This window comes from Hyperolius riggenbachi, chromosome 10 (genome assembly GCF_040937935.1).
Source record: "Hyperolius riggenbachi isolate aHypRig1 chromosome 10, aHypRig1.pri, whole genome shotgun sequence".
Lineage (NCBI taxonomy): Eukaryota > Metazoa > Chordata > Amphibia > Anura > Hyperoliidae > Hyperolius > Hyperolius riggenbachi.
In genome coordinates, this window is record NC_090655.1 from 38,287,723 (window position 1) to 38,312,601 (window position 24,879).

The 24,879-nt window shown below is 41.5% G+C and overlaps 1 protein-coding gene across 3 annotated transcripts in view; it reads left to right on the forward strand.

Annotated features, from left to right (window-relative positions):
• Window positions 1–24,879, forward strand: part of DNTT (DNA nucleotidylexotransferase) — a 614,660-nt gene that overhangs the window by 451,211 nt on the left and 138,570 nt on the right. For all 3 annotated transcript variants that reach the window (XM_068258688.1, XM_068258686.1, XM_068258687.1), the window contains exon 9: window positions 3,033–3,296. In XM_068258688.1, coding sequence (XP_068114789.1) covers window positions 3,033–3,296 — 264 coding nt within the window. The remainder of the gene's footprint in view (window positions 1–3,032; window positions 3,297–24,879) is intronic.

Consider the following 24,879-nt stretch of genomic DNA (forward strand, 5'->3'; position numbering starts at 1 on the left):
TTGTCCACTAACTGTCCCTCAGAGGAGGTCACAATCTAAACTCTACCATAAGGTCTGTACCCATGACACAATTTCTTTCTACGTTGAGCAATCGTTTCTGTGATTTAGCACCGTGGGTACATTTGCATGATCCTCTCGCAACGCCTGGTGATCACAATCGTCATAGTTGATCAGATCTTTAAGATCCCCAACGACTCCCACTATCGTTTGAACTATTGTTCGCGCCCGTTGTTTGCCGTCACGTATTCCCACAGTAGAAGATTGATGGGGGAACAATTGCTTTTCAGGTTGTGTCATTGTAGGTTCCCTGATTGATCTTCTGGTAGGTATTCAGCTTTAGTCATATGTTTTTCATAATATAAAGCCAATTTCGGGTATAAACCGTTTAGCTTATCTGTACGTTTTGGGGATTTGGGAGAAAAACAGGGTGCCTGGAGGAAACCTACACAGACATGGGGAGAACATGCTAACCCTATGTAGTGCCCTGCCTGGGATTTGAACCAGGACCAAGAGCTACATGTATTAACTGCACCAGTAATAGTGGTGCAGTGGCCTCCCTGTGTTCTAGGCACTCCGATCATACTTTATAAAACGTCTTCATTCATCATTCATAAATACAGCAGCATAGGATCAAGTCATTGTGTACCACTTTGGAACTATAACCCTTATAGAATAAGGTATCAGTAGTCTAATCATAAGCTTTTCTGTCGGTATAACCTCATCGATTACCCTCAACAGAAAGGTCATGGGTGTTAGTGGAATGTTTCCCACTGGGTCGGTTTGTATTATCTCATGCATTTTCATGCATTCTTCCTGTCCAGCATAAAACGTGGGAAAACCATGATCCCTGTTTACACCTTCAGCATTTTTCTTGACCTTCCCGATCATTTTTTTCTTCAATTTCATTGGGGACCAATATGCTGTGTTTTAGAATTACATCAACCCACTGGCATATCTGGCAACCAAATGAATTTTTTTTATTCCTGCTTCTTCCCAGTGTTCCTCCATCACTTCTGCCCAGTCTTCCTTCCATAAGTGAAACATTTAATCAGATTAGACTGCTTTGGCTATGACTAGCTCTTGATATAGCCAGTGAAGGGATGGGGCTGCTGTATATGGATGTTACACACAAAAGAGAGGGCTGCCTGTGGAATGGGAGAGATGCTGTTGGACATGGAGGGGGGGGGCAACAAGAAAGTTGGGCTTGGGTGAAAATATAGAAATCTGGGCAGCACAGTGGCGTATGGGGAGCACAATGGAATAGTGGTTAGTTCACTCGCCTTGCAGTGCTGGGTCCCCGATTTAAATCCCAGCCAGGGCACTATCTGCATGGAGTTGGTATGTTCTCCCGGTGTCCTCTGGGTACTCCGGTTTCGTCCCACGTCCCAAAAACATAGAGATAATTTAATTGGCTTTCCCCTAAATTGACCCTAGACTATGATACATGCACTACACGATACATACATAGACCTATGACTTTGGTAGGGATGAGATTGTGAGCCCTCCTGAGGGACAGTTAGTGACAAGACAATATATTATGGGGAAGATGTAGGGGCTTTATTAATAATAATAATAATAATAATAATAATAATAATAATAATAATAATAGAAATCTGGTCTTGCATTAACATATGTCTGGGCCCTGGATGATTTTTATTATTATTTTTCATCTTCCATAGCACTCTACATATTTACGTGGAACCGAACTCTTGCACAGTACACAATAAAAAGTCTTTCTTCCACATACAGATGCTGAAGAAATCCAGTACTCTGTGTTTGCTTAACCAGATCAAAGTGTCTAACTAGCTCTTATCAGCAGCTGTGAATTACCAAGCATGCCAAGGCGTCTCTCCCCATACAACAAATACGGAGGCTTAACCCTTTCAAGGTTCTCGCAAAGTTAGAGACTCTGTAACAAAATGTTCAGCCTTATTTCTTCTATCCTATAAGTTCCTATACATGTTCTAATGTGGTCTGGCTTACTGCAGCCTTTCCTAGTTGCACAGTGGCTGTATTATCTGTTATATAATCTAATCTTCTCTCCTCTGTCAGCTTTGTTGGGCTCAGGCACTCAAGCAGGAATGTGCTGCTCTATTTGTGATAGGCAGAAGCTATACACACCCTCTCCACGTCCCCTGCAGGCTGTGTGAGTCACAGACTGAGCTCCTGTCAGCCTATCACATGCCATATCTTTTCTTTTGTTTGTAAACACTGCCTAAAACTGGCAATTACAAGCCAGGATTGCAGCAGGGAGTGGCAGAAACAGCACGGAGGGGCCCAGGAGAACATAATGAATAGAATGGTATGCTTTTTATTGTAAGAATTTTAGAGTACAGATTCTCTTTAAAGAGACACTGAAGCGAAAAAAAAAATATGATATAGTGAATTGGTTGTGTACTATGAATAATTACTAGAAGATTAGCAGCAAAGAAAATATTCTCATATTTTTATTTTCAGGTATATAGTGTTTTTTCTAACATTGCATCATTCTATTATATGTGCAGATTACACAACATTCAGCATTCAAAATGAGTCTTTCAGAGCAGTCTGTGCACTAATGACCTCTCCTCTGCCAGAGGAAAAGAAAACAGGTGAGATAATAAAAGTCAGATAATAGTCGGAGAGTTAATGGCTTGTTTGCATAGAGATAACAACTGGAGTTTCTTAACTCTTCCTGTACTGGAAACAATTAGACTGATGTATCTGATCTTAATGTTTTATTTCTTAGCTGTACTACACATACAAATCATAATATCATAATTTTTTTTTCGCTTCAGTGTCTCTTTAAGTTAAGTTAAGTTAAAACTTCAGTTGTTTTTTTGGGGGATTTCTATCAATTGTAATAATTGTAATCTTGCTGTGGCTAATCTTTTGGAGCAGAGAGAAAGTTATGAGTTAAGTTCCACTTTAATATAGGTAGTCACCTGTCTATAGACTATTATTTCTCTATTTTGATGAAGGAAGTGGCAAGCATACTTTAAATGCATGGAACAGTTTTCATTTAAATTCTCTTTTAATGTTTTTATTTCTAGGATATGCTTCTTTTCTATCATATTGTGGAGTCTACGTTTGATGACACAAAACGTCCCAGCAGAAACGTGGACACGCTCGATCATTTCCAAAAGTGCTTTCTAACCCTAAAACTTCAGAAGGAGGATGGTGGAAAAGGAAAACATAATACCTGGAGCGGATGTGGTGAGACTGGTGGTAGAAGCTGGAAAGCCGTACGAGTAGACCTGGTTATAACACCGTATGAGCAATACGCCTTTGCTCTTCTTGGCTGGACAGGCTCCCCGGTATGTAAATTGTTATAATTATTATTATTTTCTGATGGTATAGCACTAGGGGATGCAGTGGTTGTGATTGCATTAGGAACCCTGAGGCTTCTTTCACACTGGTGCATTGCGTTACCGGTTTTATTTTACTGCAGGGTAACGCTACACCAGTGTAAGTCTATGGGGCATTTCATACCTGTGCAATGCAACATAAGTGACATTTTTGCCCCATGGCCACCGCTAGAGCAACAGCATGTTGATGGGTAGCTTGCATGGCGATGTGCGGCAAACTGGAAATAATGTAAGTCTGTGGTAATGCAGTTTTTGTTAAAAATGTTTGCGTTTTATCATGCATGCTTGGAAGTGTATTTTGTCAATATATTTCCGCCCAATTCGAATTATGGCCACAGGAAAGGATCGCTAGAGAACTTCACTTCCTGCTTGGCCTGCAGCCAGAATGGAGATTTCCGTGCACTGACTGCTTTTTTTTTGGTATTGCAGTGCAGTGCAATCTGGCCAGAGGGTAAAGATTCATCTCATGCCATCCTTCAGCTGCTGCATTAGCTCTTCATTGGTAATGATCACCTACTTATTACTACCATTGACTTAACCACTTATGCACGCAGGGTTGTTTATTTTTTGCATCTGAGCAACTTTCACCTCCCATTCATTTGCCAATAACTTTATCACTACTCATAACAATGAATTGATCCAAATCATTGATTGATCCATATGTGGGCTTTATGCAGTGTCACCCACAGAGAGCTATGCACTGGTAATACAGTGTGCTGGCGTAGTACAGCTAGGGCTAGCTGGGACTGTGGGCTGTATGCAGTGTGTCATCCACACAGAGAGCTATGCTATAGTAAGTTCATTCACATACAGTGGAAAGATATGTGCTGGTAATACAGTGTGCTGGTGGACTACAAAGGCCAGCTGGGACCGTGTGCTGTATGCAGTGTCACCCACACAGAGAGCTATGCTATAGTAAGTTCAATCACAAATGCAATGGAAAGATATGCACTGGTAATACAGTGTGCTGGCGGAGTAAAGCACGGGCCAGCTGGGACCGTGGGCTGTATGCAGTGTCTCACACAAACAAAAAAAACAATCAGAAGAATATTAGCCCTCAGAAGGGCTTTTTTGGGGTGCTTTCAGCAATAAATTTCAGGGAGGAGCAAGCTAACAGCCTAACTAACGCTTTCCCTATCTCCAGCAATGTTTTTCCCTTCCTCTCACTACAGCAGCAGCAGCAGCAGACTAAGAACATGGCTGGCGCTGCTGTCTTTTTATGGTGGGGGGGTGTCCGTGGGGGAGTTCATCCCGATTTGCTGCCATGTGTCTGCTGACCGTGATGTAGAGGGTCAAAGTTTAGTCCAATGATGAGGTATACGGGGCGGGTTGCACGCACTATGTGTACGCGTCCCGCCACGGACGCGAACAGCTGAATTTCGCGTGAACTATCCAACCGACGAACCGTTCTGGCCATCTCTAATGGGAACCAGAGTGGATGTAGGAGCCGTAAGTGGAGCCATGCCTGTGAGTGGAGGATGCTCATGCTTGCACAGGGAGCACACACTCTACTCACTTTCTGCTTTTGAAAATAGATGACTCTGACTGACACACTTCTCCTCTCTCTCCTGCAGCCAAGTGATAGAGAGATTTCTCCTATGACAGCCCTGTTTCATTTTTTAGCACCCCGTTCCTTATAGATATGCATCATCATAAAATACTGATGTGATGACATAGTTATATATAATTTTTTTTAAGCGGAGCTATAACAAGCAGTTGTTTTATAACTGTGAAAGATGTCATAAAAGAGTTGTTTTGTCTTTGCGATATACTGTCTCAATCTGCTGCAATAAATAATTATACTACACTGATGTCAAAACACAGTAATTGCATATTATCAGAAAGGGTGCTATCATAAGAAGCAATTGTGTTAATGTATAACAAAAAGAAGTCAAAATATCAGTCTTTCTATCTTAAAGAAAACCTGAACTGAAAATTGAAAGTCAAAATAAGCATATACAAGTCATACTTGCCTCCCATGTAGTCTACTCCTCAGTGTCTTTCTCCTGTCCTAAGTCCTGTTTGTTCACTGTGATCAGGGGAATTTTCCGTCCTCCATTTTGAAAATGGCCATTACCCATAACAGCTTTCTGGTCAGCACACAGTTAAACTGTAACATCGCCCACTTGAGCCATAGGGAAACATGGACATTACCTGGTACATCAGTTTTCCTCTCAGCTATAACTGACAGCAACTGATTTATAACTGACTGCAACTGATATATTTCAGTTCTGAAAATGTTGTCAGAACTGGAAGGGATTATCGTCAGAAGAAAATGGTGAGCTTCTGAGAGGAACTGATGGCAAGGTAACTATGTAATGTTCATTTGAAGTTACCTCATGTGTCTATTTTAAATATTTTTACTCAGTATAGGTTCTCTTTAACTTCCCTTATATTGTATTCCCTTGAATGTATGTATTGTATGTATGTATCCACCCATCCACACACATATATATATATATATATATATATATATATATATATATATATATATATATATATATATATATATATATATATATATATATATATATATATATATATATATTGTACTGTGCTGTACAAAGTAAGAAACAAATATGGGGTACATGATAATAAAGTCGATCGTATACAACAATATACAAAATCTATCCATCTAAATATGCAATGAATATTTTTTCTTATCAATTATTATTGATTATTATTTTGTATAATATATCAATTGTCAATTATTATTATCAATTAGCAATGTACAAAGTTACTAAAAACGTCACATTATCTAAATCAATACTTTGTGGGACCACGCTTTGCCTTAGAGCACCATCTATCTTTTTGCACATAGCTGTTTGCAGAAACCTGTTGGCTCAATTCCTTGAAGAGAACAAAGTTCATATTAATCCATGCCTTGTTTTGATGAAGGCCAATTTAGGGGTGTAACAATAACCCTGGCGATCCCTGCCCTTGGGGATAGAGATGGGGGGTCCTGTGGGCTAAGAAAGCCTGGGATGTTGAGTGTGGCAACAAAAATATTACACATTAAGCGCTGAAAAAGTGCTGCATGCTGGAAGTGTGAAATGGCTGTCGCCCCTCTCACTGCCTTGTAGTCCCCTCTCTCCTTAGCAGCATCTGCTGCCTGGTAATGTGTTTTACCATTATTGGAGGATGTTAGTTTCCATAATAGTTTGCATGCAAATGACCAAATACTTGACCCTTCCACCACGATAAGGTCATCCTCTGTGGGAGGGGCCCTAACCTCTTACTAAGTTAAAACACATGCATACACATAACCGGGGTGAGACTAGACACACCCTGAATACCTACAGATGTACTAAGCCCCCCCCCCCAAAAAAAAATGTATGTTATGCATGTGTATGTGTTTTAACTTAGTAGGAGCCTAGGTTAGGGCTCCTCCCAAAGAGGATGCCCTCATCGTGGTGGGAGGATCAAGTACTTGGTAATTTGCATGCAAACTATTATGGAAACTAACATCCTCCAATAATGGTAATTTGTTGTATCTGGTTTGAATGCAAGGTGTGCACATTGTCTATGAGTAGGCTCTACAAACTTATACAGCTAGTCATTCGGATGTAGTTTGTCCTAAGAAGCGTTGCCTTTCTATGTTGTGTACAAAAATGTAAGTGTATTCTATAGCCAGCTGTTCCCATTTATATGTGTGCAACTAGTACATATGCAGAGCTTCTGTTTTGGATTCAATGGCCCATATACAATTCTATTTTTCTCCTGAGTTTTCTCCTAGGTGATATTATCACCACTTGTCATAAAATGCATTTAAAGCCACCAGCAAGCAAGAAAATAATCAAAATAAATTTGTTAGTACATTTTCACCAACTAGTGAGTACTTTTTCAATTGTAAAGTGCTGAAAAGCTAGTTTAAAGGATACCCGAACTGACATGTGACATGATGAGATAGACATGTGTATGTACAGTGCCAAGCACACAAATAACTATGCTGTGTTCCTTTTTTTCTTTCTCTGCCTGGAAGAGTTAAATATCAGGTATGTAAGTGGCTGACTCAGTCCTGACTCAGACAGGAAGTGACTACATTGTGATCCTCACTGATAAGAAATTCCCATTTTTACCTCTTTCTTGCTCTCAGAAGCCATTTTCTGCTAGGAAACTGTTTTATAGTTGGAATTTCTTATCAGTGAGGGTCACACTGTAGTCACTTCCTGTCTGAGTCATGACTGAGTCAGCCATTTCCATACCTGAAGAAAAAAAGGAACACAGCATAGTTATTTGTGTGCTAGGCACTCTACATAGGCATGTCTATCTCATCATGTCACATGTCAGTTCAGGTATCCTTTAAAGAGAAGAGGAAAATAATCACCTAGGAGATAGCTCAGGTGAAAAAGTGAATTGCACAAGGCCTCAGGTATTTTTTTTTCCTTTTTTTTAGTCTCGGGGGGGGGGGGGGGGGTTGGGGGAAGGGGAGGGGAGGTCTGGGCTCAGCACATCTCTGTAGGTACCCATTCAGAGGCAGTCTGGGGATGTGCTGATTTTTCACATTCTATGCTAATTCCCTAAGTTCCCATTGTGCTTTTGCCACACCTTCCCCTTTTTATAGAATGGTAAAAACAGGAAGTACATTGCCTGAAAAGTATGAGGTATGTTAAACTATACAGCTGTGAATGCCGTAACGCTGTTAGAAGAAGCTATCCGCAAACATGTATTTATGCCAATCAGCGTATCGCTCTTCCCGCAACCCAGAATTCACTCTCAAATTGCAACTTTCTTCTATGAGACAGTGCAGAGAGCCTGCAGATTGGTCTCACACAATGTTATTATAATTAACTCTCTGTACATGAAACTTTGTCTATGCAGAGCTGCCCATTCCCCCCGGCAGATGCACAATGACACACAGTGTTATACGCGCCACACTCGCCTTAATTAAAATGGTGCAGACAGGCAGAACTAACATTAGCCAGGAAAAGTGATACTATTAAATGTGAGTGCTGGACAAAGTATATGTTGTGTTTTCAAGGCTTAATCAATGCTGCATAGTTATTTACCCTAAAACAAGCATAACTGCTATGTGGCTCTCAGGCTCTCGCAGGCAGGGAAGGAAATCAATACATACCCTAGTTTTATAACTCTTCTTTTTGTTCATCTTTCTACCACTTGAATTATAATTTAGCTTTTTTACGTTCCTTTTTATTCTATTTCCATTCGCTAGAGAATAGCTAAACACAAAAGCAGACATAAAGTACGCCTGAAGCAGGAATAAGAAATACAAATAGATACTTATTTGACACAATGTAATTCGAGGCAAAGGGTCACTGCCTCATCCATCCTCCACCCCCTTACCTAATGTGTCCCCCACTACCCACTAGATTGTAAGCTCACAAGGGCAGGGTCCTCCTCCTAATGTTTACTGTTTTTGTCACAATATTTGTGCTGCTTGGAACTCTGTTTTACAATTTGTTAGTATATCTATGTTCCCCTTGTCATCTTATTGTGCTTTGTAAAGCGCTGCGGAAAATGTTGGCGCTATATAAATAAAAAATAATAATAATAATACTTAAAGAGGAAGTGTAGTGAAAAAAAAACATAATTAAAGAGACTCTGAAGTCTCCTTAAAATCACGTTTTTATTTTAAGAACCTATGTTTGCCCTAACTAAAACTCTGCATCCCCACGGCTGAAATCTAACTAAATCCCCCCAAACTCCCCGGGGCACACTACGGGGAGCGCTTCCGTGAGAGACAGAGCTTTCAGCTGCAGCTCTGCCTCTCCATGTGTCTATCAGCGCGTATCTCCGCCTCTCCCCCGCCCCTCTCAGTCTTCCTTCACTGAGAGGGGCGGGGGAGAGGCAGGGATACGCGCTGATAGATGCGTGTGAGGCAGGGCTGCAGCTGAAAGCTCTGCCTCTCACGGAAGCGCACAGGGCAGCAAAATCCACAACCAAGAAAGTTGTGGATTTTGCGAGGGGAGTTAGGGGGGGATTTAGTTAGATTTCAGCCGCGAGGATGCAGCGTTTTAGTTAGGGCAAACATACTTAAGAGCTTTTTAAAATAAAAACGTGATTTTAAAGAGGCTTCAGTGTCCCTTTAATAAAATTGCTTATTTTTTACAATATTTATTTATAGATTAGTCAGTGTTTGCCCATAGTAAAATAATTTCTCTCTGATTTACATTCTGAAATGTATCACTGGTGGTGACATCTTTGCTTCTGCCAGGTGATCTGTGCAAAATGCTCATAACTGAGAGCTCTATGCTTGCTTGGCAGTCGGAAAAAGGCGCTATTTCCCACAGTGCAACAAGGTTCAAAGACAGCAAACTGTCAGGACCTTTGTCATGACATCACACCGTGGGAGGAGGTTTCATCACAATATCAGCCATAAAGACCCCCCGATGATCTATTTGAGCCTATCAGTGCTCTGGGGAGGCCATTGCCTGGCCTCTGTACAAATAGTAAGATCAACAGTTATCACATGGTGAAGGGAGGTTGATGGAGCCCTGGTTGTGACAGCAATCAGGGATGCTGAGGAAGTACACCTGTATAGTATGCAGTTTTACTACCAGATAGGAAAGAAACAACTCACTACATGTTCTCATTAACCACTTCAGCCCTCAGTCGTGTTTCACTTTATGCATCCAAGCAATTTTCACCTCCCATTCATTTGCCTATAACTTTATCACTACTTACTACAATGAACTGATTTATATCTTGTTTTTTCCGCCCCCAATTAGGCTTTCTTTGGCCGGTACATTTTTGCTAAGAGCTACTTTACTGTAAATGCATTTTAAAAGGAAGAATAAGAAAAAAATGTTTACAATTCATTATTTCTCAGTTAAGGCCCTTAGTTTTAAAATAATACATGCCATAATTAAAACCCACGTATTGTATTTCCCTAATAGTCCCGGGTATGAGTTTGTTTACATTACGTCACTCTGAGCGTAACATGCACGCTTAGAGGGACGTAGGAGGCAGAAAGAGCGAGGCTTCCGAGAGAAGCCGTCGCTTTTTCTGCCGGGGAAAGGGATCAGTGATCGGGCACCATAGCCCAATTCACTGATTCCCTGTCTAACGAACCGCGGGCCGGGAGCGCACAATCGCCCGCGGGAGCGTGGGGGAGCGCACATGCGGCCTTTGGACATATGCTATACGTCCAAAAGGCCAAAGTATTTAAAGGACAACTAACGTGAAAAATTGTAAAATGTAAAATGCTTGTGTATGCATATGATAAGATGTTCATTAGTTCCAGAATAAAATGCACTAGAAATAACTTGTTTTCCTATGTTGGTGTCATTTACAGTAAGCAGTAAAAATCTGATAGATTTGACATGTTTTGAACTATTCCTTCTCCTCATGGGGGATTCTCAGGGTTTTCTTTTCTATTTTAAAAAATACACACTGAATGGCAGTTGCTCAGTCCAACTGCAAAAATAGTGTGCAACCAAGCTGGGAGACCAGCTGGCATCTTTGTGTATATCCTTTACATAGAGTGATTTAACCTCCCTAGCGGTATGGACAGATGTATCAGTCCATAAAAACATGCTGTGAACAGTATAAACGTGCATACACATTAATACTCTCCTGCACTGTATACTAGACCCTTGCTTGACACATTTTGGCAAGTTACAGGAAAAAAAAAGTTTTAAAAATAAATGTTATCACTTTTTGCACAGAAATCCTGGGGAAATTGAACGCTGGGGAGGTTAAAGGATAAAGGTACTGTAAATACCGAGAAACCCCCATGAGGAGATGGACTAGTCAAAAACCCGTCAAGATCTGTCAGATTTTTACTGCCTACTGCAAGCGACCACGACATAGGAAAAATGTACTTTAGCTTTCATTTTAGTGTTTGTATAATTTACTTCTTATAAATATGTATTTTAAATTTTACAAAAGTGCAATAACAGAGAAGTAATGTCGATTGAATTGGCTGCAAACCAGCAGCATAACAGTAGCCCCCGCAGTCCCCGCCAACACAAAGGGCCCTGAGGTTACGGGGGGTTAGTCCTGTGGTAATTTGAAGAGCAGGGGCAGCAAAGTGTGAAACTTTACATAGTTTCGGCAACAGGACAGGTCCTCGGTCCCCTTTTCAGTGCATCCGTGTTCTGTACAGCCTGTCATATTGTGGCTCCTAATGCATGTCACATGACACGGCTGTGCGTCCCACTGAAAAGGGGAGTGTGAGGAGGACCTGTCGTGCCACTAGAACCAGGTAGCGTATGAGGCTCTGCCAGGGGCGTAACTGCAAATTCATGGGGCCCTCTCCAGCAAAGCTTTGATGGGGCCCCCTTAATGTTCACACCCCTTCCCTTGCCTCCCCTTGGTGACCCTCAAAACATGAGGGCCCATCTCACAGGGGTCATAAAACAAGTGTGGCCATCAGGATCTTCACACCCATAATGTGTGTAGGCACAAAAATACCTGATCTGGGGTATCAGAGAAAAGGAAGCTTAGTAGTTGGGGCCCTCCCACATCTCTGGGCCAACCTGCAGTCATAGGGGCTCAGAGGTGTAGCTAGGGTTTTCAGCGCTCAGGACAAAGTTTTTGTGCCCTCTGGCCACGCATCAGAATGTGGTCAAGGGTGGAGTCAAATGTACAAATGCCGTTTAGATAGCCAGATGTGCCCCCTTCCCCATTCAGATAGCCTGATGTCCCCGCCCCTCTTTAGATAGCCATATGTGCCCCCCCATAGATGGCCATATGTGCCCCCTACCTCCATGTAGATAGCCAGATGTGCCCCCTTCCTCATTCAGATAGCCTGATGTGCCCCCCTTTAGATAGCCATATGTGCCCCCCCATAGATGGCCATATGTGCCCCCTCCCCCATTCAGATAGCCTGATGTGCCCCCCTTTAGATAGCCATATGTGCCCCCCATAGATAGCCATATGTGCCCCCTCCCCCATTCAGATAGCCAGATGTGCCCCGTTTTAGATAATCAGATGTGCCCCCCTATAGATAGCCAGATTTGCCCTACTTTTTCTGCTGCTGTTAACAATTCCTCTGCGGAAAGAGAGAAGCAGTGGCAACCAGCAAGCCACCTCTCACACATGTGGGGGTACAGCGACTGTGCTGGGCGCCCTCACAGTTCTGCGCCCAGGTACATATGTCCCCCCTTGCCAACCCATAGCTACGCCTCAATAAGGGCTGCTCCTCCCTAGTTACGGTCCTGGGCTCTGCCCTCTGTGTGTCTAGCTTAACTCTATTGGCCGCAGTGTTTTTCTATTGCTTTTCTCTTTTTTTCCCCTGTGATTGCGCTACACTGTATTATTACCCAATGGCAAGGAGACTGGAATGTTAGTCCGGGGTAGACAGGTATGACAGGATGAAAAATGAGCGCTAATGAGTGACACCTACATCTCTAGCCATAACATTGGCCATTAGCCATCTCTTGAGAGTGTTTCAATATTTTGTCTGCCCCGTTCATTTAAACTGTTTTCAGAGTGGGTCATTATTCAGCTGAGGGCCCCTTCTCAGTGTTTTGTCATTTTTCCATGCGTCGCTTGTCATTCGTCCTTTCTACATAACTTTATTTAAAATAATAGAACAATGCCCAATGCTAATCATCGTCTTCATCTCTGCAGCCACCAGAATCCTATTAGCTTTTCCTCTTTTCTTCAGAAAAATGTAATTTTCCCCGGAAAATCTGAATTCATTGTCTTGCAGTTATTTCCCTCCCTCCCTGACACCCCATCCATCATCAGCATCTATTTCTGTCCCTGGACTGCCTACAGGAGTCTGCTATCATCTGCCTCTCTGATATCAAGAGGTTACAATAGCCAGCCAATTAATTGCCTTTTAATGAAATATGTAGTTCGGAATGTATGGAGAGAAACTCATTTTTGTAAAATTCCAGATCAGCATTATACATTTGAAAAATGAAATATAATAAGTACCATATAAAGACGGGAAAATATTAAAAAAACAAAAACCCTCAAGGACTGTTTGATGTCTCTGTTGTCTTTACATTCCCAGTCTTACTATGCAGTCATAAAATGATATGTAAAAACAGTTTTACTACTTAATCTTTTGCGCACTTCAATTTTGTCATCCAAAATAACTCTGGTCTTTTCTTTGCATAAATACATTACAAAGTGTCACTCTTTTCCATTTCAAAAAGTTGTCTGTATGATAAAGTCTTTGATCTGCACAACTCCTTTAAAACACTACATTTATTGAAGAAAATTTGAATTCACACATATGCTGTCTGGCAGCTACAGCCCGCTGTTTCGGGCGACCCAGCCCTTCTTATGGGTGGTTCGTAAAAGGGCTGGTTTGCCCGAAACAACGGGCTGTAGCTGCCGGATAGAATATGTGCAAATTCAAATTATCTTCAATAAATTTAGTGTTTTAAAGGAGTTGTGCAGATCAAAGACTTTATCTGCTACAAGGTTCCTGTTGGTGCACAAGGTGGATACTGCACACTCCCTGCTGCCAGTACAAAGGTGAGTGCCATCCCGCCACCTCTTGATTCTTTAGTGTTTATATGTACAATACATTTAAAGTGGTATTAAACTCAAATTCCATCTATGATTTAAAACATTAAAAACAGCATAAAAAAATGAATAGGGGAGAGAACATATTGTACAACACAATCTAGCCCAGAGCAGTAATATGAGAGCTGCCAGGGAGAAATGAACAGGTCACAAAAGGTCAATTGAGTGACTACCAGTGGTGGGCCGAAATTTCGCATTGAAATTTGCATTTCAAAATTGGAACATATGTTAAGGAGAATATTAGGTACAAGAAAAATAATTTTTCAAAAAGACCTTGTAGTTTTTGAGAAAATCGATTTTAAAAATGCAAAGAAAAATGATTTTTAAACTATAATTTTTCAAAGTTTAGTTAGCAAATCGTAATTGCGCACAGGCGTAATTGCAAAAATGTACGCAACATTTTGCAAAATCTTAATTTTGCTGATTACGATTATCACTGGTGACTACAAGTTGGGGTGTGAAAAACACACATAGAAGAGGACTCTTTATTACATACAAAGCGCCCATCATATTTCTGACATTTCATGGACTTTTGCATCTGAGCAGCATTTGTTTGGCAGCTACATTTATTCATTTTATTTTACTTTACAGCTGCTCCTGTTTGTAAGTTCACTGCTGTGTTAAACATGGCATGTAGTGGCTGGATAGTGTACTGGTTAAGGGCACCAACTTTGACATGGGAGACCAGGGTTTGAATCCCGGCTAGGGTCAGTACCTATTCAGTAAGGAGTTCAAGGCAAGACTCCCTAACACTGCAGGGTGGCCTCTTGATCCGTCCCAGTGGCTGCAGCTCTTGAGCGCTTTGACAGGAGAAAAGCGCTATACAAATGTTTTGGATTATTATTATATGGCGACATGTGAATAAATAATTTACTATTGGACAACTCGGGATTTGGGCATGTAATATAAACTTTTTGTTGTTGTTTCCAATGTGCTTAAACTACTTAGAACAATTTATACAATGATGTAACATTTAAAAACAAAAATACATTGTGTATTTTGTATATTTGATTGTATATTTTGCACATGAAAGCATCTTTGCTTGTGTCTCTGAAACATTGTAACTCCAGTTGTTTGTAAGTAGGGGGACTATCTGCATTTAGTTCTTGATTGCACTGTTTGTGGTTTTGTAAGTATATATTGTAAATGTTGAGCAAAGTGTATTCTAAGTATGCATTGCAATCTGCAGAGAAGAGCAGGTACTGGCTATAAGTGACACAGTTGAATGTTATTTTAGACTAGCTTAAGACCCGGCATTGCTCGGGAATGTATTTGGTGGTTGTTAGGTTCGGCCACATTTTCTAACCTTGGCACACAGTCACTCAATGACCACGTTTGTGAGCTGTGGGGTCTTTGGCATCAGTAATGTGAGTATGGAAGCAGTTTTTCAATCAAACACAACTGATTGGCTGTTTGTGGCTCCACCTCCTTTTCTGAATTTTAATCCCGATCATCCAGTGACTGACTGTAGCAGGTTTGAGGCCTCTCCCATTAAAAGTGTAAGAATAGCAGCAATTTAAATATTCCCCTTCAAAATTAACAGGCTAATTTTGATTGGCTATTGTAGGCTCCACCCACTTTCCTGAATTAATAATCTCACTCACCCATTGACAACTGTGCCAAGTTTGAGAGCCATGCAATTAACAGTTCTGAAGAAAAGAGGACGGATTCCGGGACTCCAATGCAAGGATTCTTTATTTAAAGGGATACTGTAGGGTGGTCGGGGGAAAATGAGTTGAAGTTACCCGGGGCTTCCTGTGCCCGCGCAGCCTCTCCCCAATTCTCCGGCCCCGCCTCCGGTTCACTTCTGGAATTTCAGACTTTAAAGTCGGAAATCCACTGGCCCTGCGTTGCCGTGTCCTTGCTCCCGCTGATGTCACCAGGAGTGTACTGCGCAGACCCAGTATGGACACGGAAACGCAGGCGTAGTGTTTTTAAGACTTTAAAGTCTGAAATTCCAGAAGTGAACTGGAGGCGGGGCCGAAGCATTGGGGAGTGGCTGCGCAGGCACAGGATGTCTGCGGGGGACCATTAGAAGCCCCGGATAACTTCAACTAATTTTTCCCCGACCACCCTACAGTATCCCTTTAAGCATGGTACAGATTACAACAAACGAAAGCCCCGTGTGTGTCAACAGCTTCCACACCTCCGCAGGACCCCAAGACTTCTTTGTTGTTGCTGTAAATTCTGTTGCAATAGAGTTACCAGCAGGTAGCAGGAGAAACATGTCCCCCCTTGCTGATAACAGTGGACCCTTAATAGGGGTCTCGTTCATCGAGCCCTCTGCCATTAAAAGTGTAAGAATGGCAGCAATTTCAATATCCCCCTTCAAAATTAATAGGTGAATTTTATTGGCTGTAGGCTCCACCCACATTTCTGAATATTAATCCCAGTCACCCATTGACCAGCTATGCCAAGTTTGAGAGCCATGCAATGAACACTCTAAGAATGGCTGCAGTTTACATTTTCTGATGTAAAATGAATGACTGAAATTTGATTGGCTTTTTTATGCTCCACCCACTTTCATTTTTGACCTCCGTCACCAAGTGACCAACTGTGCCAATTTTGGGCACTCTGGCTTTATTACTTCTTTTTAATTTTCCCGTTGATGTCAATGGGTGAAATCTAGTTGGCTGTTTGTGGTTCTGCCCAGGTGTGCAGAAGAGACCCCCACAACATATCTTTCCATGTAGTAAGGGAACTGTATACCAAGTTTTGTAGAAATTGTTTAAGATGTCTTCAAGTGATGGCAGCACAGACACACACACACACACACACACACACACACACACACACACACACACACACACACACACAAAGTTTGGGTAACCTTGTTAATCGTCAAGATTTTTCTGAATAAATCATTGGTTGTTACGATAAAAAATGTCAGTAAAATATATCATATAGGAGACACAGTGATATTTGAGAAGTGAAATTAAGTTAATTGGATTTACAGAAAGTGTGCAATAATTGTTTAAACAAAATTAGGCAGGTGCATACATTTGGGCACCACAAAAAAGAAATGAAAACAATATTTAGTAGATCCTCCTTCTGCAGAAATTACAGCCTCTAAACGCTTCCTGTAACTTCCAATGAGAGTCTGGATTCTGGTTGAATGTATTTTGAACCATTCCTCTTTACAAAGCATCTTTAGTTCATTCAGGTTTGATGGCTTCCGAGCATGGACAGCTCTCTTTAACTCACACCACAGATTTCCAAATATATTTAGGTCTGGGGACTGAGATGGCCATTCCAGAACATTTTTTTTTTCTTTTTTTTTTTTTTAGGCTCAGCCTCGCCACCCGGCTACTTCCTGATTAAATTTAAGGCATCCGCCTTAGATTCAGGTAATTCTTGCATCATTGCCTAAAGAAAAAGATTACTTTTCGTGGCCCAATATGTTATAACTTTAATAGTGATACTCATTTTTGATCGTCCCCCACCCCCCATTCAACTTTCACGCCCCTCCTTACCACTAAAAACAAGCAAACCCAACCATACCACATTCATACCGTAACAGGCTATACCGAGATCCTTCATCTCCTCCGAAATACAGTATAGACACTGACTCAGTGTTATATTTAACTATCGTCCAGCGGGAGGGCATTCCGCATACTATCCCATATTTCGCTACCGAATCTATCTACATTTATAGAAGCCTCTGCGGGAGCATAGGTGGCACTGTCACATACAGCCTCCATTTCTCTACACCAGTCGTGAAAGTTGGGATTTCCCCCGCCCTTCCAATGCTTAGCAATTATCTTTTTCATATAAAGAGAGCCTATCTCCTTTAAAAAAACACTTTCTCTATTTTCTTTCATTTCTGTTATGCTGAATATTACATTGATTAAAGAGAGATCAAAGCTACTGTCAGCCACTATCTTGCCGAATTTAATAAAAAGTTCCCATAGAGTGCAGATTGAAGGACAGGACCACCACATATGCAGCTCCGATCCCCCCGATCGGCCGCATCTCCAGCACGAGGCATCCGCCGTTGGCCTAAAGAGTCCAGCTCGTTTTGGTGTTAAATACCATCTTGTTATTATTCTGTATTGTAACCATTGGATATCCGGATCAGGGATTTTCCATAGGGCAGACCAAATTTTGGGCCATTTTGTAGATATAGAAGTTTGCAATATATGCTCCCACTTGTGACAATACGAGGGAAGATCATATTGGTCAAGGGATTGTAGTGATTCATAAAGCGTGGACAATATTTTGGGAGGTCTTTTATTCAGAATTAAGAGTTTTTCAAAAACATTCAGCTCCCTTTTAAATGGTCCATTTTTGTTTATAAAGCTCTGCAATTAAATGAGGCCCCAAGACATCGACTTTTGGGGTTTCTCTAAAATCCCTTTTATCCCTAGATCCCTATTACCATTAACGTGAATTAGGCGGGACTCTAAATCCAGGCCATTCCCAGAAAACCAAGAGGCTGAAGACGCGGGCGGAAAGCCTGGGATATTTCTCAAGGCCGTCAGGGGAGACAGACCATCTCTTAACTGCCATTTTTTCATAAGCCCTACTAGGACACCTAGGGTTGGTTTTATCAAAGGGTGGGTTGACGTCACCCACAACTTACGTACAAGTGCCCGTTGCCAAGTAAACAACAGTCCAAGATTTAGTTCCTCCTTTTCCAAAATTGTCCATGTTTTTCCTCCTGATGCTGTACAATGTTCTCTTTTCCAGTCTATTATCCTAACCAATTGTATACTTTTAGAATAGACCAGTATATCAGGTGCCGCCAACCCACCCCCAGTCCTACTCCTACAAATTGTCCTATAATTTAATCTACGTGGAATTCTTGCCCAAATGAAATCCTGAAACAACCTATTCCATCCCTTGAACCACGTGCTGGGGAGGGCAATCGGAACGCACTGCATACAAAATAATATTTTAGGCAGAATAAACATTTTAATTATTGCGATGCGACCCAAAGGATTGAAGTAAGGTCTATCCCATCTCTTAAGTTTAATTTTACTTTCTATTATTAGGCTTTTATAATTAATATCAAATAAGTTATTGATATCTCCGCTCAAGTTAACACCCAAGTATTTTATTACTTTCTTCCATGAATAGCTATTATAGTCTTGTATTTTTGTTCTAGTATATCGGGAGCACCCCAGATCGAGAATCAGACATTTCTCTCTATTTATCTTAAAATTGAGCTAATTCCGTAACTATTAAATAAAACCTCACATCTCTTTAGAAATATTACGGGGTCTCTAAGTACCAGCAGGAGATCATCCGCATAAGCCAATGTTTTAATTTCAACATCACCCACTAGCATACCCTTTATGGATGAGTCATCTTGGATGGCACGAATCAGCGGCTCGAGGCAAAGGTTAAAAAGTCCGGGCGACAAGGGACAGCCCTGGCGCACTCCGTTAAATAGCTTAAATGGTTTAGAAGTAGAGGAATTGATTAATAACTGAGCGCTCAAGTTGGTATACAGTGATCTAATTCTTTCTATAAAGACTGGACCAAAGCCAAACTTCTTTAGGTAGTCAAATATGAAGGAATGGGAGATTCGGTCAAAAGCTTTCTCAGCATCAATGGCTATCAGAACTGATTCCCTCCCTTGTTTCTTACTATCATGGATTACGTTAATGGCAGTATATATATTTTCATGAATTTGTCTGTTTTTCCTAAAGCCAATCTGTTGGTTCCCCAATACCTCCTCCGCAGCCTCCTCCAGCCTGGCTGCAAGAATGCTCGAATATATTTTTACATCTGTATTTATCAAAGAAATCTGTCTAAAACTGGCCGGGTGCTGCAAATTCTTACCTTCTTTTGGAATAAGGCAAATAAGGGCCCTGTTAGTAAAGTCAGAGAAAGGGATGCCATTTACATTGTCATTGACCATTCTGCAAAAAAGTGGAGCCAGTTCCCTCACAAAATGGCCATAGAATTCTGGGCCAAAGCCATCTGTGCCCGGACTCTTTCCCCTCTTAGCCCCATCAATCGCTGCCACAAACTCAGCCTGTTTAATTTTTCCCTCTAGTATTTGACTCAATTCACTTTTAATTAGGGGAAGCTCGACCGAGTCCAGAAAAGGACAAGATGCTTCTGCATCAAGGGATTTTATATTATAAATTTCTGTATAATAATCGACAAAGGCTTTGCTAATCCTCTCCTGCTCGTACACCAAATTTCCCTCTCCATCAATAATTTTTCCAATAAATCTTTCCTCTGATTCTTTTTTCTTCAGTAGCTCTGTCAAAACTTTACCGGGTCTATTCTTGCCTCTTCGGAATTAGTCATAGGCACCATAATATTCTTTTTTACAGACAGAGTCTAAAGTTTGATTTAACTCAACTCTAATTGCTGTCATCTGCTGAAATAGTTTTTGGTCTGATCCTGATTTCTTATGTAATTTTTCCAGATCCGCTAAGTCGTTTATCAGCTTTTTAATTTTTTCTTTCTGATCTTTAATCCTTTTGGCTTTAATACCAATGAGGACCCCCCTGATCACACATTTTAGGGCATCCCATATTATTCCCGGTGGGTGTTCCCCATTATCGTTAAATTTCAGAAACTCCAAGATGCTAGATCTAACTTTTTCTCTTATTTCTTCCTCCTCTAACAGCTTGGAGTCCATTCTCCATCTAGGTCTAGAAATATTTTTATTTGATATATTTATTATTAATTCTACCGGCGCATGGTCCGAATATGTAAAACTACCTATACTGATATCCACAATATCGGATATAGATGCATGGGGGATAAACCAATAATCAATTCAGGAATAGGTTTTATGGGGAGGCGAAAAGAATGTATAATCTCTACCGGAGGGGTTTTTGACCCTCCAGATATCTATGAGTTTATTGGAGTGTAATATGTCCTTTAATTTAGAAAGATTTCTTACCGATACATTATCACGACCTTTAGAGGAGTCAAGCTCAGGGTTAAGGGCTAGATTCAAATCGCCTCCCATTAGAATCAATCCTTTGGCCATTTTATTTACTTTTTTTAGAAAACTACAGAGATAGCCCACTTGGTTCGTATTGGGCGCATAAACATTTGCGATTGTTACAGCAACGCCCTTTACCCTCCCCAGCACAATCAGCCCCCTCGCCTCCCTATCTCTATAAATATTATCGACCACGAGGTCAAGGTTAGATCTAATGAGAATGGCGACTCCACAAGTTTTTTTGTTGGCGTTATCATTAGTGATCCATATTTTATACCGTTTATCGAAGAAGAGAGGTTTTTTTATCAGCCTTAAAATTGGTTTCTTGTAAAACGGCGATATCAATTTTATTTCTAACTAATTCGTCTATAATTCTCCCCCTTTTTTGCCCCGAATTTGCTCCTTTAACATTTATAGTAACCAATTTTAATAAACTCATTTTCGTTTATATTTTTTTTTTGTTTCTTTTCTTCCTCCCCCCCCCCTTTTCTTCCTCCCCCCCCTTTTCTTCCTCCCCCCCCCCCCCTTTTCTCCTTCTTTCGTTCCCTCTTTCTTCCACCACCCGGTAAAGCCTGTTAACATACATACCTCCAACATACCAATCATACCCATTAAGCCCAGTTTGGATGCCCAGAGAGTCATATTTTTGTCTCAAGGCACTTCCAACTTCCAACCTTGGTCTAACTAATAGTTGACCAAGGTGGACCTGTTTATCCCAGTCCTACCCCACGCTCCCCCACCTCCCCACCTCCTGTTCTCTATATTCCTATTCCTGCCCATTATCACTTATTTCTTATCACTCCTCCCATTCAGGAATTTATATGATGGGCAGCCCCATAGACACCAAAAAGGGTTGCAGAGGATCACCATCTCTGAGTATCAAAAACTTTGAGCCGATTGTGGCTCTTAGGGAGAGTGGGAAGCCCCATCTGTATGAAGGTGTAAAACTACCTTGTTGTATTACGGTTGAGGAGTGCCGTCTATTAGGTGTATGAAAAGGAGAATTATTTGTTTCTTTCCGATCAAAAGCCAGTTTTTGTTGGTTAGATGTATGCACGGGGCTTACCACAGGTTTTACTTTATCTGTGAGCGAGGTTTTGTTTCTATTTCTGGTTCCAGATGCCATTTACAAACATACAGAGTAGAGTAGAGATTCTATATTTCTCCCAGGATTTCTATGTTCTATGTTCTAAAAAAAAAGTTTTAATATATAGATGTCGCCTTCACAGCGGTGATATTTAAGCAGCGAGGCGTAAATTAATTCGCCGGCACAACATAAGATTAACTGAACATTAAATTCGCATGGGCAAATCAGACTTTTTTTCTTTCTTTTTTTCCTTTTTTCCCTTTCTGGCCACCCTACTTAAAATATATAAGAGTGAAGGGAGGCACCATCTGTCAGACAGGCCAGCCATGCAGGCAGGTTAGAGAGTAGATAGAGAGCTAGTTATATATATATAGTAATATTAGGAGATCCTAGTCCTCAGGAGATGGCAAAAAAAACAACAACCAAAAAAAAAAAAAAAAAAAAAAAAAAAATGGATTTCAGCAAACCTCAGTAAACACCAATAGTAGCCAATAGTAGTCAATAGTAGTCAATAGCAGTAATAATAGCAGTAGTAACAGCGGCGACCACAGACACAGTGCCCCAGTGTAGCCCTATAAATGCAGCATATCCATCTACCTATACCGAGCACTGAGCTTTTTGCTTTGACCGACTTCCATGATATAGTTTCAGACGTTAGCATTTGCGTTAGGCATTAGACATTAGCATTAGACATTAGCATTGGTATTAGCCCTCTTCGTTAAGCGTTTTTCCATAGATGCATAGAGGCATAAATGCACAAAGATGCACAAAATCAGCATTCACAGTATACAAATATTATACAGTATATGTAAATAGTATACTTATCCGCATCCCCAGGCAGAGGTACGCCCTATCTGTCCATCAATCCGGATCAGGTGAAATCGAATTGAGACCCGGCAAGGGAGCAAGGGCGCGAAGGAACTAGGGAGCCTGTAGAACTGTAGAACCAGCACAGCCAGCAGAGCATGTAGAGCCAGCTGCAATCCACCTAGCGTACAGTAGTACAGTCTGTGAGGGGTTACAGAGTTCAGTGAGGCCGGATCGTTGATAGAGGATAGGAGGGATAGGAGAGATACACAAGCCGCCGGACACGGAGGTGGCAGTTTATGGGAGAGCTGTAAGAGGCGCCAAGACGTCAGACGCCAAAGCTGGACATCAAGGCATGGGCGCTAGTGACGTCACCGGACACCGGGCGCTGGAGGCTAGAGAGGGCTAGAGAGGGCCGGAGAAAGCAGCGATGCGGGGTACCCGGAGAGGCGCTAGGAGATGCTTACAGACCCAGGCCTCCAGTCTTCACCACCGCTCTGTTCACTCCTTCACCCAGCCGGTCCGTATCACCATCGCCGCACATCGCTGTAGAGAGGGGTGCTGTACCCGGGGGGGGGGGGGGGGGGGGCGGAGCAAGCACCAGGAAACAGGAAACGGACTCATTCCAGAACATTTTAATTGTTCCTCTGCATGTATGCCTTAGTGGATTTTGAGATGTGTTTAGGGTTGTTGTCTTGTTGAAAGATCCAGGCCTGGCGCAGCTTAAGCTTCGTCACTGATTCCTGAACATTGGTCTCCAGAATCTGCTGATACTAAGTGGAATCCATGAATCCCTCAACTTTGACACGATTCCCAGTCCCTGCACTGGCCACACAGCCCCACAGCATGATGGAACCACCAGCATATTTTACTGTAGGTAGCAGGTGTTTTTCTTGGAATGCTGTGTTCTTTTTCCTCCATGCATAACAACCCCTGGTTATGCCCAAAGAGCTCAATTTTAATTTCATCAGTCCACAGCACCTTATTCCAAAATGAAGCTGGCTTGTCCAAATGTGCTTTAGCATACCTCAAGCGGCTCTGTTGTGCTGTGTGTGAGGAAAAAGGCTTCCTCTGCATCACTCTCACATACAGCATCACCTTGTGTACAGTGTGCCGAATGGTTGAACGGTGCACAGTGACTCCATCTGCAGCAAGATGATGTTGTAGGTCTTTGGTGCTGGTCTGTGGGTTGACTCTGACTGTTCTTACCATTCGTCGCTTCTGTCTATCCGAGATTTATCTTGGTCTGCAACTTCGAGCCTTAACTTGAACTGAACCTTTGGTCTTCTATTTCCTCAATATGTTCCTAACTGTGGAAACAGACAGCTGCAATCTCTGTGACAGCTTTCTGTATCCTTCCTCTAAACCATGATGGTGAACATTATGTCTTCAGGTCATTTGAGAGTTGTTTTGAGACCCCTATGTTGCTACTCTTCAGAGTAAACTAAAAGAGGGAAAATTACAAATGACCTCCTTAAATACTCTTTCTCATAATTGGATTCATCTGTGTATGTAGGTCAGGGGTCACTGAGCTTACCAAGCCAATATGAGTCACAATAATTAGTTCTAAAGGTTTTAGAGTCAATAAAATTTAGTTCCCAAATTTATGCACCTGCCTAATTTTATTTAACCATTTCTGCTGCCCGGACAGGCTGCTGCTCTGCTGCGGTGCCGCGCTTCAGCGTGCTCCCGCGCACGATCGCGGGCGCACTCCCGTGCTGTCCCCCGGTAGCCCTGAGATCAGTAAATGGGAACATGGTTCCCGATCACCGATCTGTGTCCCCAGCAGAAAAACCGCAGCGCTCTTACAAGAGGCTTCAGTCTTTCTGCATGTAAAATTTTCCACGTCATCCTTGTCCTTCTAGTTAGCCAGAAGCACGAAGAGAAAAAAAAACTGAAGGTGGCCATCTTGTGGCCAAATAGTAAAACTACATCTACATATTTTTTACATTACAATTTACACATGTAATAACATTAAAAATGAACTGTTTATTTCCCACACCAAAATATTACCCAAATAAAAATTTTAATGGAAAAAATAAATTACAATTAAAAAAAAAAAAAAAAAAAAAGACGTAAATAGTTACCTAAGGGTCTGAACTTTTTAAATATGCATTTGAAGGGGGTATACTATGAACATTTTTTAAATTATAAGCTTCTAAATAGTGATGGACACAAAAAGGAAAAAAATGCACCTTTATTTCCAAATAAAATATTGGCACCATACATTGTGATAGGGACAAAATTTAAATGGTGTCATAACCGAAACAAACGGG